The sequence below is a fragment of the Pseudopipra pipra genome, chromosome 24 (assembly GCF_036250125.1).
Source record: "Pseudopipra pipra isolate bDixPip1 chromosome 24, bDixPip1.hap1, whole genome shotgun sequence".
NCBI lineage: Eukaryota > Metazoa > Chordata > Aves > Passeriformes > Pipridae > Pseudopipra > Pseudopipra pipra.
In genome coordinates this window covers 811,800-824,017 of record NC_087572.1, presented here as the reverse complement: position 1 = coordinate 824,017, position 12,218 = coordinate 811,800, and the positions used below count along the sequence as shown (strand labels likewise).

The following is a 12,218-nucleotide window of genomic DNA, read 5'->3' as shown; positions in this document are numbered from 1 at the left end:
TACCTTTGGAAATACTGGTCTGCTTTAAATGGCGTTTGGTCTAAAAACTTTAGATTCTTCTTACAAGTAAGGTTATATCTGTGTTTTGTTTGCTTTTAGGAGGATAGATATATCTCCCAGTACTTTTAGAAAACATGGATTCTCTCAAGAGGAATCAAAAAGCTCCAGAGATCCTGGCTTCAAGGTGAACTGTTACTCTGATTAGTTTAATTCAACAAAATGAGTGCATTGGGCATGAACTTAACAGTGATGTTTTTGTTTAAATTACTCTCTACTTAAGTTTGTGTTTTTCTTTTAAGGATGGGCATAATTCTAAAAATGAACTACAAAGGGTTAATTTTTATTAAAAATGTATCAACAACCTTTGTGAAGTGGTTAGACTATGGTAAATGACCCCAAAGTCAATTGAGGTGAGCTTGAGAAAAAAGAGAGGATTTTTGGAACAAGTGCCCATGATGAGAGAAGAGACTTTTTGTGATATTTTTCTGCTTGTAAGTATGATTAACTCCATTGTTACGTGCAATATTGCCAACCATGTTTTCAAAGACATGCATGTCAAAAAGAGGAAAGTAAAACTAAATGCTGAGCTAAAGCAGATACACTATTAAGCAGATGATAAATTTTGTTCTAACAACTTACTGTACAATTTCTGTTGATTGCTGTTACTTTAACATTCAGCACTTGTCTTAGATCCAGAGCATTTGGATTGAGTGTTTTAGCTTTGCTGAGTAGATGAATGTTAAGCCATTGCACTCACTGTAAACAATCATAAAAAAGGCTTAACGTAAAATGTTTGAGATTTTAACCTTTGTTTATTCACCTTCATACATATTTACATTGAAGAGATTTTAACCAGTCCTGCTGAAACCTTACTTGTTTCATATTTGTTTTCGATTTTTTCCAAACACACTTGTGGCTTGACATGGACGATGGTGAGATGGATTTGATGGGCCTGAACTCTGAGCATCAGCTTGGCAGAGTGTGTTATAAACGTGGTTTCCAAACAGCTCGCCAGCCCTCCGAGAAACAGACGTGCCCTCCCAAACCCAAATAGGTGTTTGCTGTGCCACATAAGGGAGCTGCTGCCGATTTTGTCACTTATCTGTCATCCACCGTGTTGGGAGCAGTTTTATTCTCAGAGTAGAAATTAAAGCTCTTTGCCTGGGGAAAGTAGAAGAGCAAAATACCAAAACAAAATGCCTGCTCTCACTCCTGCGTTATTTGACATATTTATTTAAACAAAAAAGTGGTTAGAAACTCATGTAAGTAAAAAATTTAACAGCTAGAGAATTACTAATCCTTTTGTATTTAATTGAAGGCGATTAATGTGATGTATGTTGCATATCAAGTCGTACAGTTCCCAGGATGAGTGTTGTGTAAATGCAGTAGCAATGGCTGAGGCTGGGTGTTGTTACCAACATGTGGTGTAAGGCTTCCCACAGCCCTCCTGCTGCTTGTCAGAACCACTGTCAGTTTGGGCAGGCAGCAGAACCTCACCCAGGTACCACAGGGCTCAAAGGAGACACAGGGAACACAACTGCTCATTTCCCAGAGAACCTCCCAATCCGTTCCTGAGGTCCCCATTTAAATACAGCTCACAGCAAGCACTGCCAGGTGGTTTTTATGTTTGTTTTTAATTAGCAATGTAAATTTATTTTTAATTTTTCATGCAGCTGGTGGGTTTTTTGCTCTGTGAAACACCAGCTTGCTTTAGCTGTGTGGAGCAGCTGTCACACGGTGCCTCCAGCCCGGGGGGAGGAGCTGTAGGTGATGTCTGCCCCGAGTCAATCCCCCTGACAGACGTAGGAAAGCCTCCCTGTCCATGGGATGTTTGGCCTTCTCACAGACCCCTTGGATGCTGCGTTTCAGTGGCCTCCACCTCCTGCCCCTTGGATCAGTAATTGCAATTTTGGGTGTCTCCAAGCAGCAAACAGCTTTTATTTCTCCTGAAGTGCCACTTCCAGGTCTGGGGTCCACGAGCTCTTGGGCAGCTCTGCCACACTGTAGTGGTGACACATAATCAGCTGGATGGGATTCCCAGGTTGTTCACATCTCTCCCTGGCTGTGGTGCACAATAAATGCCAGCTTCCATGTCTCCCTCCCCTGTTCCAGGCTGTTTATTCTAATGCTGTTTAAAGAGGAAATTGAAAGTTTAAAAAGCAGTGATCTTAAGTGTAGGAAATTTGAATTCAGACAAATGAAAACTTATTTTATAATAGTGCATTATTTTACATTTTAAAATGGAATATTGATTAGAGTTCAGTTAAACTCCAGTTCTTCAGAAGTCTGTGCAGTCAGTAGCAAAGTAAATGGTGCTGAGCTGGGGCACTGCAGACCTTGTATTCAACTCTCCCCTCTCCCCTGCCTTTGTAGGCTGAAGGGAAATATAAGGACGACCCTGTTGATCTGCGCCTTGATATTGAACGCCGTAAAAAACATAAGGAAAGAGATCTTAAACGGGATAAATCCAGGGAGTCGGTGGACTCGAGAGATTCAAGTCACTCAAGGGAAAGATCAACTGAGAAAACGGAGAAAAGTCACAAAGGCTCAAAGAAAAAGTATGTAGGAAACCCAGTAGCCATTTCCTTCTGCCTCTCGTGTCTCTGCTGCTCAGGTTGGAGACGACATCGTGTGCACACAGTTGTACACAGGGTGGTGCACCTGGGACATAACTGCTCCAGTGGCCTGAGTTCCCCCTCTGCGTGTCCTCTCGATATCATTGTATCTGTGTGAAACACTAAGTAACTGTAAAAGGTAAATGGGAAGGCTCCATGTGTCAGGATGGGTGAGTCACTTTTCCTTCTTGTTCCTGTTGTGTCAGAACAGCCACGTTGAAATGACTTGGCTTTGATGTTAATTTAATAATTCTCTATTAGCTTAATTTTCCATTGACTAAAACTCTGTGGATGCATGCTTAGCTCAGAGCAGATGGTGTGAACACGTTAGGAAGGAGCAACAAGTTCCTTCTGGAGAGCACTTGGGCCCTGTGTTAGAACCTGAGCTCTTCCTGTGGCTTTTCCTCTTGTTAGTGGCATTGATAAGGGAGTGATGACACACTGGTTCTGCATCAGGTGGGTCACAGCTGAGTTCCTAACCCTGTTGGTGTTCCCCTCCCTGCATTTCCCATCACTGGAACAGGAAACACCGACGGGTGCGTGAGAGATCCAGATCCAGTTCATCGTCCTCGTGGTCCTCTCACTCAGTCAAAGGAGAGGAGTATCCCGAGGAGACTGAGGAGAGGGAGGAGAGCTCCACAGGCTTCGACAAGTCCCGGCTTGGGACTAAGGAGTTCACTGGCCCAAATGAGAGAGGAAGAGCAAGAGGGACCTTTGTAAGTGTTCTCCACCCCCTGGCCCGAGGGTTGATTCCCAAAGTGGGCAGGAAGGGATGCTGGATCTCCTGGAAGCCCTGGAACGTGGCTGGGATGGGAGGGCACTGCCTCTGAAACCTTACTGGTTTTCTGCTCTGTGTTGCCGTTGCAGCAGTTCAGAGCTCGAGGGAGAGGATGGGGCAGAGGCAACTTTTCAGGCAACAACAACAGCAACAGCGGCGGCAACAACGACTTCCAGAAGCGGAGCAGAGAGGAGGAGTGGGACCCCGAGTACACCCCTAAGAGCAAGAAGTACTACCTGGTACGTACCTGGTGCTGAAACATCTGTGTGCTCCAGGTGTGTCTGGTCTCAGATGCTTTCGGGGTGAAAGCACCGGCTGTCCCTAACCCACCGGGGAAGGCTTCGGGTGACACATCACAGGAAGCTGCTGGCTCTGCCTAGAGAGAGCTCGTTCCTGCTCCTTGTAGAGTGGATTCCACCAAGTGGCTGGCACGGGGCAGTGGGAGGCAGGTGCCAGGGTTGTGTCAGCCTGTCTCACCTGCTGTCCTGTCTCACCCTGCAGCACGACGACCGGGAGGGCGAGGCCGCAGACAAGTGGGTGAGCCGGGGCCGCGGCCGCGGCGCCTTCCCCCGGGGCCGGGGCCGCTTCATGTTCCGCAAGTCCAGCACCAGCCCCAAGTGGGCTCACGACAAGTTCAGTGGGGAGGAAGGGGAGATCGAGGACGACGAGAGCGGGACGGAGAACCGGGAGGAGAAGGACAACCTGCAGACGGCGGCCGAGTAGCCACGGGGCCCGCGCGGTTCCGGGAGCCCCGGCGGGAGGGGGGACCAGGCCGGTGCTGGAGTGCCCGGGGGATCCCCGGGGGCTGAGCAGGGCCCTGGAGAGGAGCTGGGAAACGATCCCGACGTTAGTGAACCGCATCGCCAGAGTTCAGCCTCCCCAGGCACGGACTGGCACTGACTGACCCATCATTTATGCTCGGATCCACTCCTGGAGTTTCTCTTCCCAAAGACTTCCCCTCTGGACTGGATACGGTCTCAAGCACTGGGTGAGATCCCAGATTTCCCCTCCTCTGTGACCTTACAGATGGTTGGTTATTTTTTGGTAACAGGCGTTGAGGACGATGTGGTTTCGGTTTGTGCCCACCTGACCCCACCAGTCCTGACATTTGTTTCTCTTTTATAATTTGACCCAGTGACGGTCGGGGTTTGCTCACCCGCTCAAATTTTCCTCCCCTATTGTGTATTCAGTTTTCTAAATTCATACTCTGCTTATTTTAGGCCTTTACGTACGTAGCGACATCAATTCAAAGATAATTTTGGAAACTATTTTTGGTTCTTATAAATAGGAAAACAATGAAGCATGTGAGTAAACATCTAAATATTCACTTGTTGGGACCAAACTGCTATGATTTTTTTTTTTTAACTTTTTTTTTTTTTTTATGTAACAGTTGAGTTTAGGGCCTTTTAAAAATGATTGTTTTCCTTTTATGTTGGAAGTTAACAAAATTAGCATGGTTTTAAAGAGAAAAAAAAAAATTACACCCTACTTCTGGCCACTGTTTGTGTTCACTGTTAGGCCTGGTGTGTGCTGGACCCCAAACTGCTTGTAGCATTTGTGTCTCCTCCCTGCAGCTGGTTGTGACCTGAGTGCCCTTTCCAAGATGACAGTTTTCTAAGGAACTTCCGAATTCTACTTGGGGAAAAAATATAAATGGAGATGAGAATTTTTCAATATTTTTTATTAATCTTTTTATAAAACCAAAAGGCAGATCCCTCCTGAGCTGATTGAGGACAGCCCTTAGGACGTGTTTCTTTGTATCTTCTGCTTTAAGAATACCCTGGAGCAGTTTGCAGATGGTTCCCGGCCGGGTTTGAGCCTGGGCGGGGAGGCACAGCCGTGCCCACGCTCCCCTCTCCCCCTCCCCAGGATTGCTGTGCTGTTCCCCACACACCAGCTAGAGTTTGGTTTGTTTTGACTTGAACAGTTCCTGTTTAGCAAAGCCCCGAAGTTTGTTTATGCAAATAAAATACAATAAAATACGTAGTAGGTGTAACTCTGCTTGGTTTGTGTCCTGAGTCGCCAGAAGAGCCGAGTGCCTGGAGCTGCAGGGGAGCTGAGGGGCACAGTGGTTCTGGAGGAGAGGTTGGAGGGACACCAGGGGTGGAAGGGGAAGCCCAGCCGGGTGCCCTCACTGTCACAGAGCAGCAGGGGCACAAACCAGGGGTTTGTGCTGGCCTGACTCAGGTATGAAAGCAACTCCCTGTTGGGTTTTCTGCGTTAATAGACCTTTCAGCCCCTGTTTTGGCACTAATTGCCTGGGGACAGAGGTGACACAGCCACGGGTGCTGCCAGCAGGGCTTGTGTCACCCACGCCCGGGAGCAGCTCCATCCCTTCCCACAGCCGAGCTGGGTGCTGGGGGTGTGGCCTTGGGGCGGTTCAGGGGGTGCCCAGGGGCAGAGCAGCTGTCCTGGCGCCGTGGGGTGACGGCCAAGAGCTGTCGGGACAGAGGTGTGGGGTAACGGCGGCTGCTTCACCTCCTGCTTGACCTCGAGCTGACCTAGGGAAAGGGAGCCCGGTGTTCCCAGTTCCCTGAGGGGTCACCCTGGGAATTGCAGCAATGAAACCTCCCCTCCATCGCCCTTCTCTGCCCGCGGCCGATCCCCAACCCCTGCTCGGGGCTCAGGATTGCTGGGTCGGATGAGTTTGGCCAAAAGGATTATCTGTGCTGCCTCCTGGGCCGGGTGCTGGCCAGGCCCGGCCAGAGCAGTGGTGTCACAGTGTCACAGTGTCACAGTGACATCCCGGCCCGTGGAGGGACCGCGGCCACATCACCCCCTGCGCTCGCGGTCTGTGGGTTTCGGCCCCTCCGCGGTTTGGGTTTCACTTCCCCTCCAGCCCAAGGTGACAGAACCACTGTCACCCTGGATGGCTGTGAGCTGTCCCCAGGGGCCAGCTGTGGTCCTGCCCCTTGCCTCGCTCCACCCTGTGCCAGCCCTGGCTCTCCCCAGCGTTTGGGGCTCAGCCGTGCAGGGAACCCCGATGCCAAGGCTGAGACCCCACGCTGGCACAGAGGGCCCAGCCCTGCCCTGTGTGGGGCAGGTGAGTTGGGGGCTCTGTGCTGAGGGTGGCTGGGGGGGACACAGCTCTGCAGGGCTGTGCCGTGACACTGGTCCCCACCTGTAGTCCCATCCTCACCCAACCTCTATCCCACAGCTGATGCCAGCGATGCCATCCCAGGACACCGAGCCCAGGGATGTCTGGCCCTGGTGTCCCACCAGGATGGCCGGGCAGCCCCGCAGGTGGGTGTGAGGTGGGTTGGGGCAGCCAGGGACCCGCCCGGGATGGGGGACAGGGGGAGCCCTGTGGGGCACAGGGATGTGGTGTGGACCAGCACCCAGGTTCTCTCTGCTTCGACTTCCTTCCCAGCACGGAGCCGATTTCCTCTGGCATCACGTGCACAGTGCGGGGCCAGGGGAGCCCAGCAGGGCACGGCTCGACCTCGTGGGCAGAGGCAGGAGGGAGCAGGAGGGCAGGTAGGAGGGAGACGCCGCAGCTCTGGGGGTCCTGTGTGTGGGAACCACCCCAACAGCAGCCCCTGTGCTTGGCCGAGCTGCTCCAGGGCTGGGCATGAGGACAGGGTGGTCCATGGGCACCTGCCCACGGCCTGGTGCCCTGTACCCGCCGTGCTGGTGGGCCTGCCCTGCTGTGCCCCCCGGGCTCGGTGGGACGGGGATGCTGCTGTGCCGTGGGGGTGGGATGACATCCTGCCCGCGGTTCCCCTGCTCTGCTGCACAGAGGAAGTGCCGCCCGCAGCAGGGCCTGTGTGGGGCTGGTGTGGGGCTGGGAGAAGGTCCTTCCCCAGAGCCTAAGGGGCCCTTTTGCTCCCTGGCAGTTGGAACCACAGCGAAGGACAGGGAGGCCGAGGACGGGGAGCCCCCAGGTGAGTCCTGGGCTGGGGGAGAGGGAGGGACAGGGATGTGCCTGGGACAGGCCCCCCATGCTGGGGCAGGAAGAGCTTCCTGCCCTGCTCTCGCCTGGCAGTGCCGGTCCCAGCCCAGCCCCGCTCTGCCTCCCCTCCCCAGAGCTCCCAGCACCGGTGAGGATGGAGCCGGCCAAGCTCCCGCTCACCAAGAGGATGGCTCCTGCTCCCCCTGTCCCTGCCAAGGCCAAACCAGTCCCTGTGCTGGCCACCAAGTAAGACACATGTGACCGTGCCGGAGTGTCTGGGGCCACAACGATGTCCCAGCACCAGGGCCATGCCCACGGCCATCTCTGGGCCCTGGAGCAGGACTGGCTGTGCCATTTCACACCTCTGCTGTCCCCAGGCCTGGTGACCCCCAGCCCAGCGCCACAGCTGACATGGGACGGGGCAGAACCGGTGACCCAGGTAGGGTGCATGGGCCACACGAGGGGCTGCAGGGGGGCCAGGCCCTGCCTGGTGCCAGGCACCGATTCCCACTCTTTCCTTGGCAGATGCCGACGGCTTCAACGCGGTGTCGGTGACCACGGCCAGGTTGAGCCACCCCACGGCCACACGGCCACGGGTACCCGGCCAGCGGCCACCCAGCCTTGTCCTGGGGAGTGCAGGGGGTCCCTGTGGGGTGGAGCAGCCCTGGGGGCTGCCCCACGCCAGGCTCTGCGTCCCCGTCCCCAGCGCGGGGCAGGCGGAGGGGCCGGAGGGGAGGCCGCTGGCCCTGGAGGACCTGAAGGCCGAGGTGCGGACGCTGCACATCCTCGTGGACCTGATGCGAGTCCAGCACCTGTGAGTGGGGATGGGGGGTCGGGGGGTCCCCAGCGGCTCCCTCAGGCCGTTCCCTGCCGGGTCTGGCCCCAGCTGAGCCGTCCGGGCTCGTTGCAGGCGGGACCTGCAGGACCTGCGGCTGGAGCTGTGCCAGGAGCGGAGCCAGCGCCAGGCGCTGCAGGTGAGTCCTGGCAGGGGCTGCCCCGTCCCGGTGCCCCCGTGCCCCCCAGCACTCACAGCCTCTCCCCACAGGCAGAGATCGAGCGGCTGAGGAAGGGGCTGTCCTGTTAGTGCCCTGGGGGCTGCGCTGCCCACCCGGGGCAGGTGGGGGGCACACGGTGCCTGTGCCCCCCGATCCCGCTGCCCCCAGCCCAGATCTGCACTCACTGGGCACAAAATGCCCACCCTGTGCCCAGGTACTGCTCCCTGCAGCACAACTGCCCCCAAGTGTATAGAAATTGTTTATGATAAACTATTTTGGGCATGGATCTCTGTGTGGGGGCTGCTCAGGGAGCTGCTGTGGGCTCCCATGTCCCCGTGGGGCTGAGCTGGTCCTGCTGGGCACAGGGGGTCCCACCATGGCACAGGGGGTCCTGCCAGGGCCCACAGCAAGGCTGGGACAGGGCCTCCTCCTCCTCCTCCTCCTCCTCCTCCTCCTCCTCCTCCTGCTCGTCCTCCTCCTCCTCCAGCCCCCACATAGTTTCCCAGGCCAGCTCCAGTCCCAGCCCCAGCACATCCTGGCCTCCAGCCACTGGAGAACATCTGGAAAACATCTGGATCCTGCTGGCGCTGGCGGCAGGGGGGACCAGCCTGGGAAGAAGCTATTTTTATAAAGCTGCTGGGGAGGGGGCAGTGGGGCCCCCGCACCCTGTGGGGCTGTGCTGGGGCTGGGAGCAGGGCAGGATGCGGCTCAGCCTGGTGGGAGCAGCCACATCCCCGGGGAGCAGCGGCCATCCCAGAGTCCAGCGGGAACATCCGCCCTGGTCCCGCCGGGAGGGCGCTGGGTCATGGTGGGTGGTGCCGGAAAAGATCCGGCTAAATTTAGTGGGGCCAAAGAGGGAATTGGCCTGGGGAGGGGCTGAGACAATCCCTGTGTCCAGGGCCCCCCAAAACTCAGGACCCCACCACACTGGGCTCCAGCTTGTGTATAACAGCACCATGTTTGTGGGGCAGGAGCCCAGGGCTCACACGGATGCACAGCCCGGCCCTGCCCCACGGGGTGACCCCCACCCATCCCGGCTGAGATGGGCCAGCAAGGTCAGCCCTGTCCCTGTCCCTGTCCCTGTCCCTGCGTGTCCTGGGGCTGCTTGGCTGGTGCCAGCCTCGTACCAATGGCTCAAAGTGCATCATGTCCCGCGGTGCTGCCGGGGTGTCCAGCCCCGGCCATGCCTGTGGCACCGCGGTCCGGCCGTCCTTGGTGCAGGGACAGCCCAGGGCGGCTCCGCCGGTGCAGGGGCCACAAGCGGCCCCCGTGTCCTGCCGGTCCCTCCTGGCACGGCGTGGGATCGGCTCTGGGGGGAGCAGGCACCGTGCCAGGGCAGCTGCCCCCGTGCCAGGGCTCAGTAGTAGTGGACACGGCCCAGGGTGCCGACGGAGCCGATGGTGCCGGAGCCCAGGATGTCGGGCTGCCCGTTGCGCCAGATCTCGCGGATGATGCGCTCGCGCTCCTCCAGCCGCTGCGCCCGCTCCAGCTCCTCCGCCGACGCGAACACGTTCACGGCCAGCGCCCCGTCCCCGGGGCCGTGGCTCTCCAGAGGGATCTCGGTCACCGGCAGCAGCGACTCGGACGCTGCGCGGTCGATGGTGTCCTCCTCTTCATCCTCGTCCTCGTCATCCTCCTCCTCGTCCTCGCTGGGGTGGCCGGGCCGGGCCGGGGGGCGCGGGGGGGACCGGCAGGACAAGCGCAGCACCAGCAGGCACAGGGTCAGCACCAGCCCGAAGCACACGCCCAGCACGAAGTAGAGCCCGAAGCTCTCGGGGTTGGCTGTGGGAGAGCAGAGGGGGTGAGGGACCGGTCTGTGCTGCTGAGGGCCCACAGTGGCCCTGGGGTGGCCTTGGAGTGCCCCGGACACGCCCTGGCTCACCTCGGATGTGGGCGTACGCGGCCATGCTGTTGCTGAGCAGCTCCATGTCCCTCCGGCGACTCTCCATCCCGTGCCCGGCGGTTCTCAGCGGCTCCAGGGATGGCACACACTCGGCATCTGCGGGATGGGGGGGCTGAGCAAGGCTCTGCAGGGGGGTGGGAACCCCCACAAGTCCCCCGGTCCCTTTCAAGGCCGTGCCTGGGTGCACCCAGGGGCTCCTCGCTCAGCGGGGCTCGTTCCTGAGCTGGGCTGCTCCATCCGGGGCTGGAATCCCACAGATGCTGAACTGGAGCCATCCCACTCCACCGCCCTCCGTCCTTCCTGAGGGACCAGGACGGATACGGCTCCTCCTGGACGCAGCATCAGGCGGATCTGTGGCACCGGGCCAGGCTTTCCGGCCCCTGCCCTGGCCACGGGATGGGTCACGGGGCAGGGCGGGATCCCAGCACACATCCCTGTGCTCGTGGGAGCCGGAGCTGCCTGTGCTCATGTGCACACGTGTGCTCCAACACACACACACGTGTGCTCCAACACACACACACATACGTGTGCTCCAACACACACACACACACACACGTGTGCTCCAACAGACACACACGTGTGCTCCAACACACACACACACACACACACACACACACACACACACACGTGCTCCAACACACACACACGTGTGCTCCAACACACACACACACACACACACACACGTGTGCTCCAACACACACACACACGCACACACACACACACACGCACGCACACACACACACACACACACACACACACACACACACACACGTGCTCCAACACACACACACGTGTGCTCCAACACACACACACACACACACACACACACACACGTGTGCTCCAACACACACACACACACGCACACACACACACACACGCACACACACACACGCACACACGTGTGCTCCAACACACACACACACACACGTGTGCTGCACACACCCCGTCAGGGCAGTGTCCCTGTCCTCGTCCCTGCACGGCTCTGGCCCAGCTCCAGCCTTGGCCCTTTCCCGGGGGCTCTGCAGTGCAGGGACAAGGACGGGCACAGTGCAAAGGCCACCAGGACAGCGGGCAGGATGGGCAGCAGGGCAGTGGGAAGGATGGGAGGCAGGACAGCAGGCAGGGCATGGACAGGGCGGGAGGAAATTTGGCCCTGGCAAGGGACGAGCTCATTTCCCAGAAAGGGCTCCAGGGAGAGAGGAATGAGGAAAGAAATGCAGAAAATGTGACACATCAGCAGAACCATCCCCGACAGTCCAGGGTTGTGGGGCTGCAGCACATCCCGGGGCTGGGCAGCCCCTCCGGTGGGACACCCCAAAGCAAGGCCAGCAGGGTCCCCAGGAGGGGTGGGTGCCCTCCCTGTGGAGCGGCTCTGCCCCGCCAAGGCTGTGGGGCTGGAGGGGCACAGCCCCGCCATGGGGCCCCAGAGCCCCACACGGTGCTGGTGAGGGCACTGCAGGGCTGATGCAGGGCCTGAGGGTCCCCAGGTGTTCCCAGGCACTCAGCCCTGTGTCCCCAAGTACCACACCGAGCGTCCCCGAGCCGCCAGCCCCTCGTCCCCACCCGCTGCATCCCACACCCGAGCTCTCCATCCCGGGGCACCCAGCCCCGTGTCCTGGCACTGCTCCCGTGTCCCCCAGCCCCACGTCCCCCGAACTGGAGCTCCTCAGGCAGGGACGGGGCAGAGCCCGACCCCCGCCGTGCCCTGGGGGTCCCTCGGGGTGCCCGCGGCCCTGAGCCCACGCGGGGCCGGTACTCACCGGGGCGGGAAGGCGGCGGCGCCGCTGCACTTTGGCTGGAGCGAGGGAAGAGAGGGAAAGGTCTGTTTAGCATTAACGCTGCAGCAACAGGAAATAGTTCGGAGGCGGCTGGCGGTCAGCGCGCCCCGAGCCAATGGCAGCCCCGGCCGGGGCTCGGCGGGGCCGGGGCTCGTCCCGCTCCCCCGGGACCCCGCGCTCGGCCCGGCCGCGGAGCCGCCCCATCCCCGCCGTGCCCCCTGCCCGCCCGGCCGTGGGCAGTGCCCGGCCCTGTCACC

The 12,218-nt window shown here is 58.3% G+C and overlaps 2 protein-coding genes across 7 annotated transcripts in view; one reads left to right on the top strand and one right to left on the bottom strand.

Annotated features, from left to right (window-relative positions):
* The window catches only part of THRAP3 (thyroid hormone receptor associated protein 3), a 22,802-nt gene extending 17,413 nt beyond the window's left edge, over nucleotides 1-5,389 (top strand). For 5 of the 6 annotated variants that reach the window (XM_064634877.1, XM_064634871.1, XM_064634873.1 and 2 more), the window contains 5 exons: nucleotides 100-184; nucleotides 2,374-2,558; nucleotides 3,139-3,331; nucleotides 3,483-3,632; nucleotides 3,895-5,389. In XM_064634877.1, coding sequence (XP_064490947.1) covers nucleotides 100-184; nucleotides 2,374-2,558; nucleotides 3,139-3,331; nucleotides 3,483-3,632; nucleotides 3,895-4,116 — 835 coding nt within the window. In that variant the 3' untranslated portion in view covers nucleotides 4,117-5,389. The remainder of the gene's footprint in view (nucleotides 1-99; nucleotides 185-2,373; nucleotides 2,559-3,138; nucleotides 3,332-3,482; nucleotides 3,633-3,894) is intronic. The other variant, XM_064634875.1, reaches the window with a different exon arrangement.
* Nucleotides 4,702-12,218, bottom strand: EVA1B (eva-1 homolog B). Its single transcript, XM_064634882.1, has 3 exons — nucleotides 11,944-12,218; nucleotides 10,163-10,279; nucleotides 4,702-10,062 (listed from the first exon to the last, which is right to left on the bottom strand). Exons 1-3 carry the CDS (start codon nucleotides 12,014-12,016, stop codon nucleotides 9,638-9,640), a joined length of 615 nt encoding a protein of 204 aa, XP_064490952.1. The 5' UTR covers nucleotides 12,017-12,218; the 3' UTR covers nucleotides 4,702-9,637.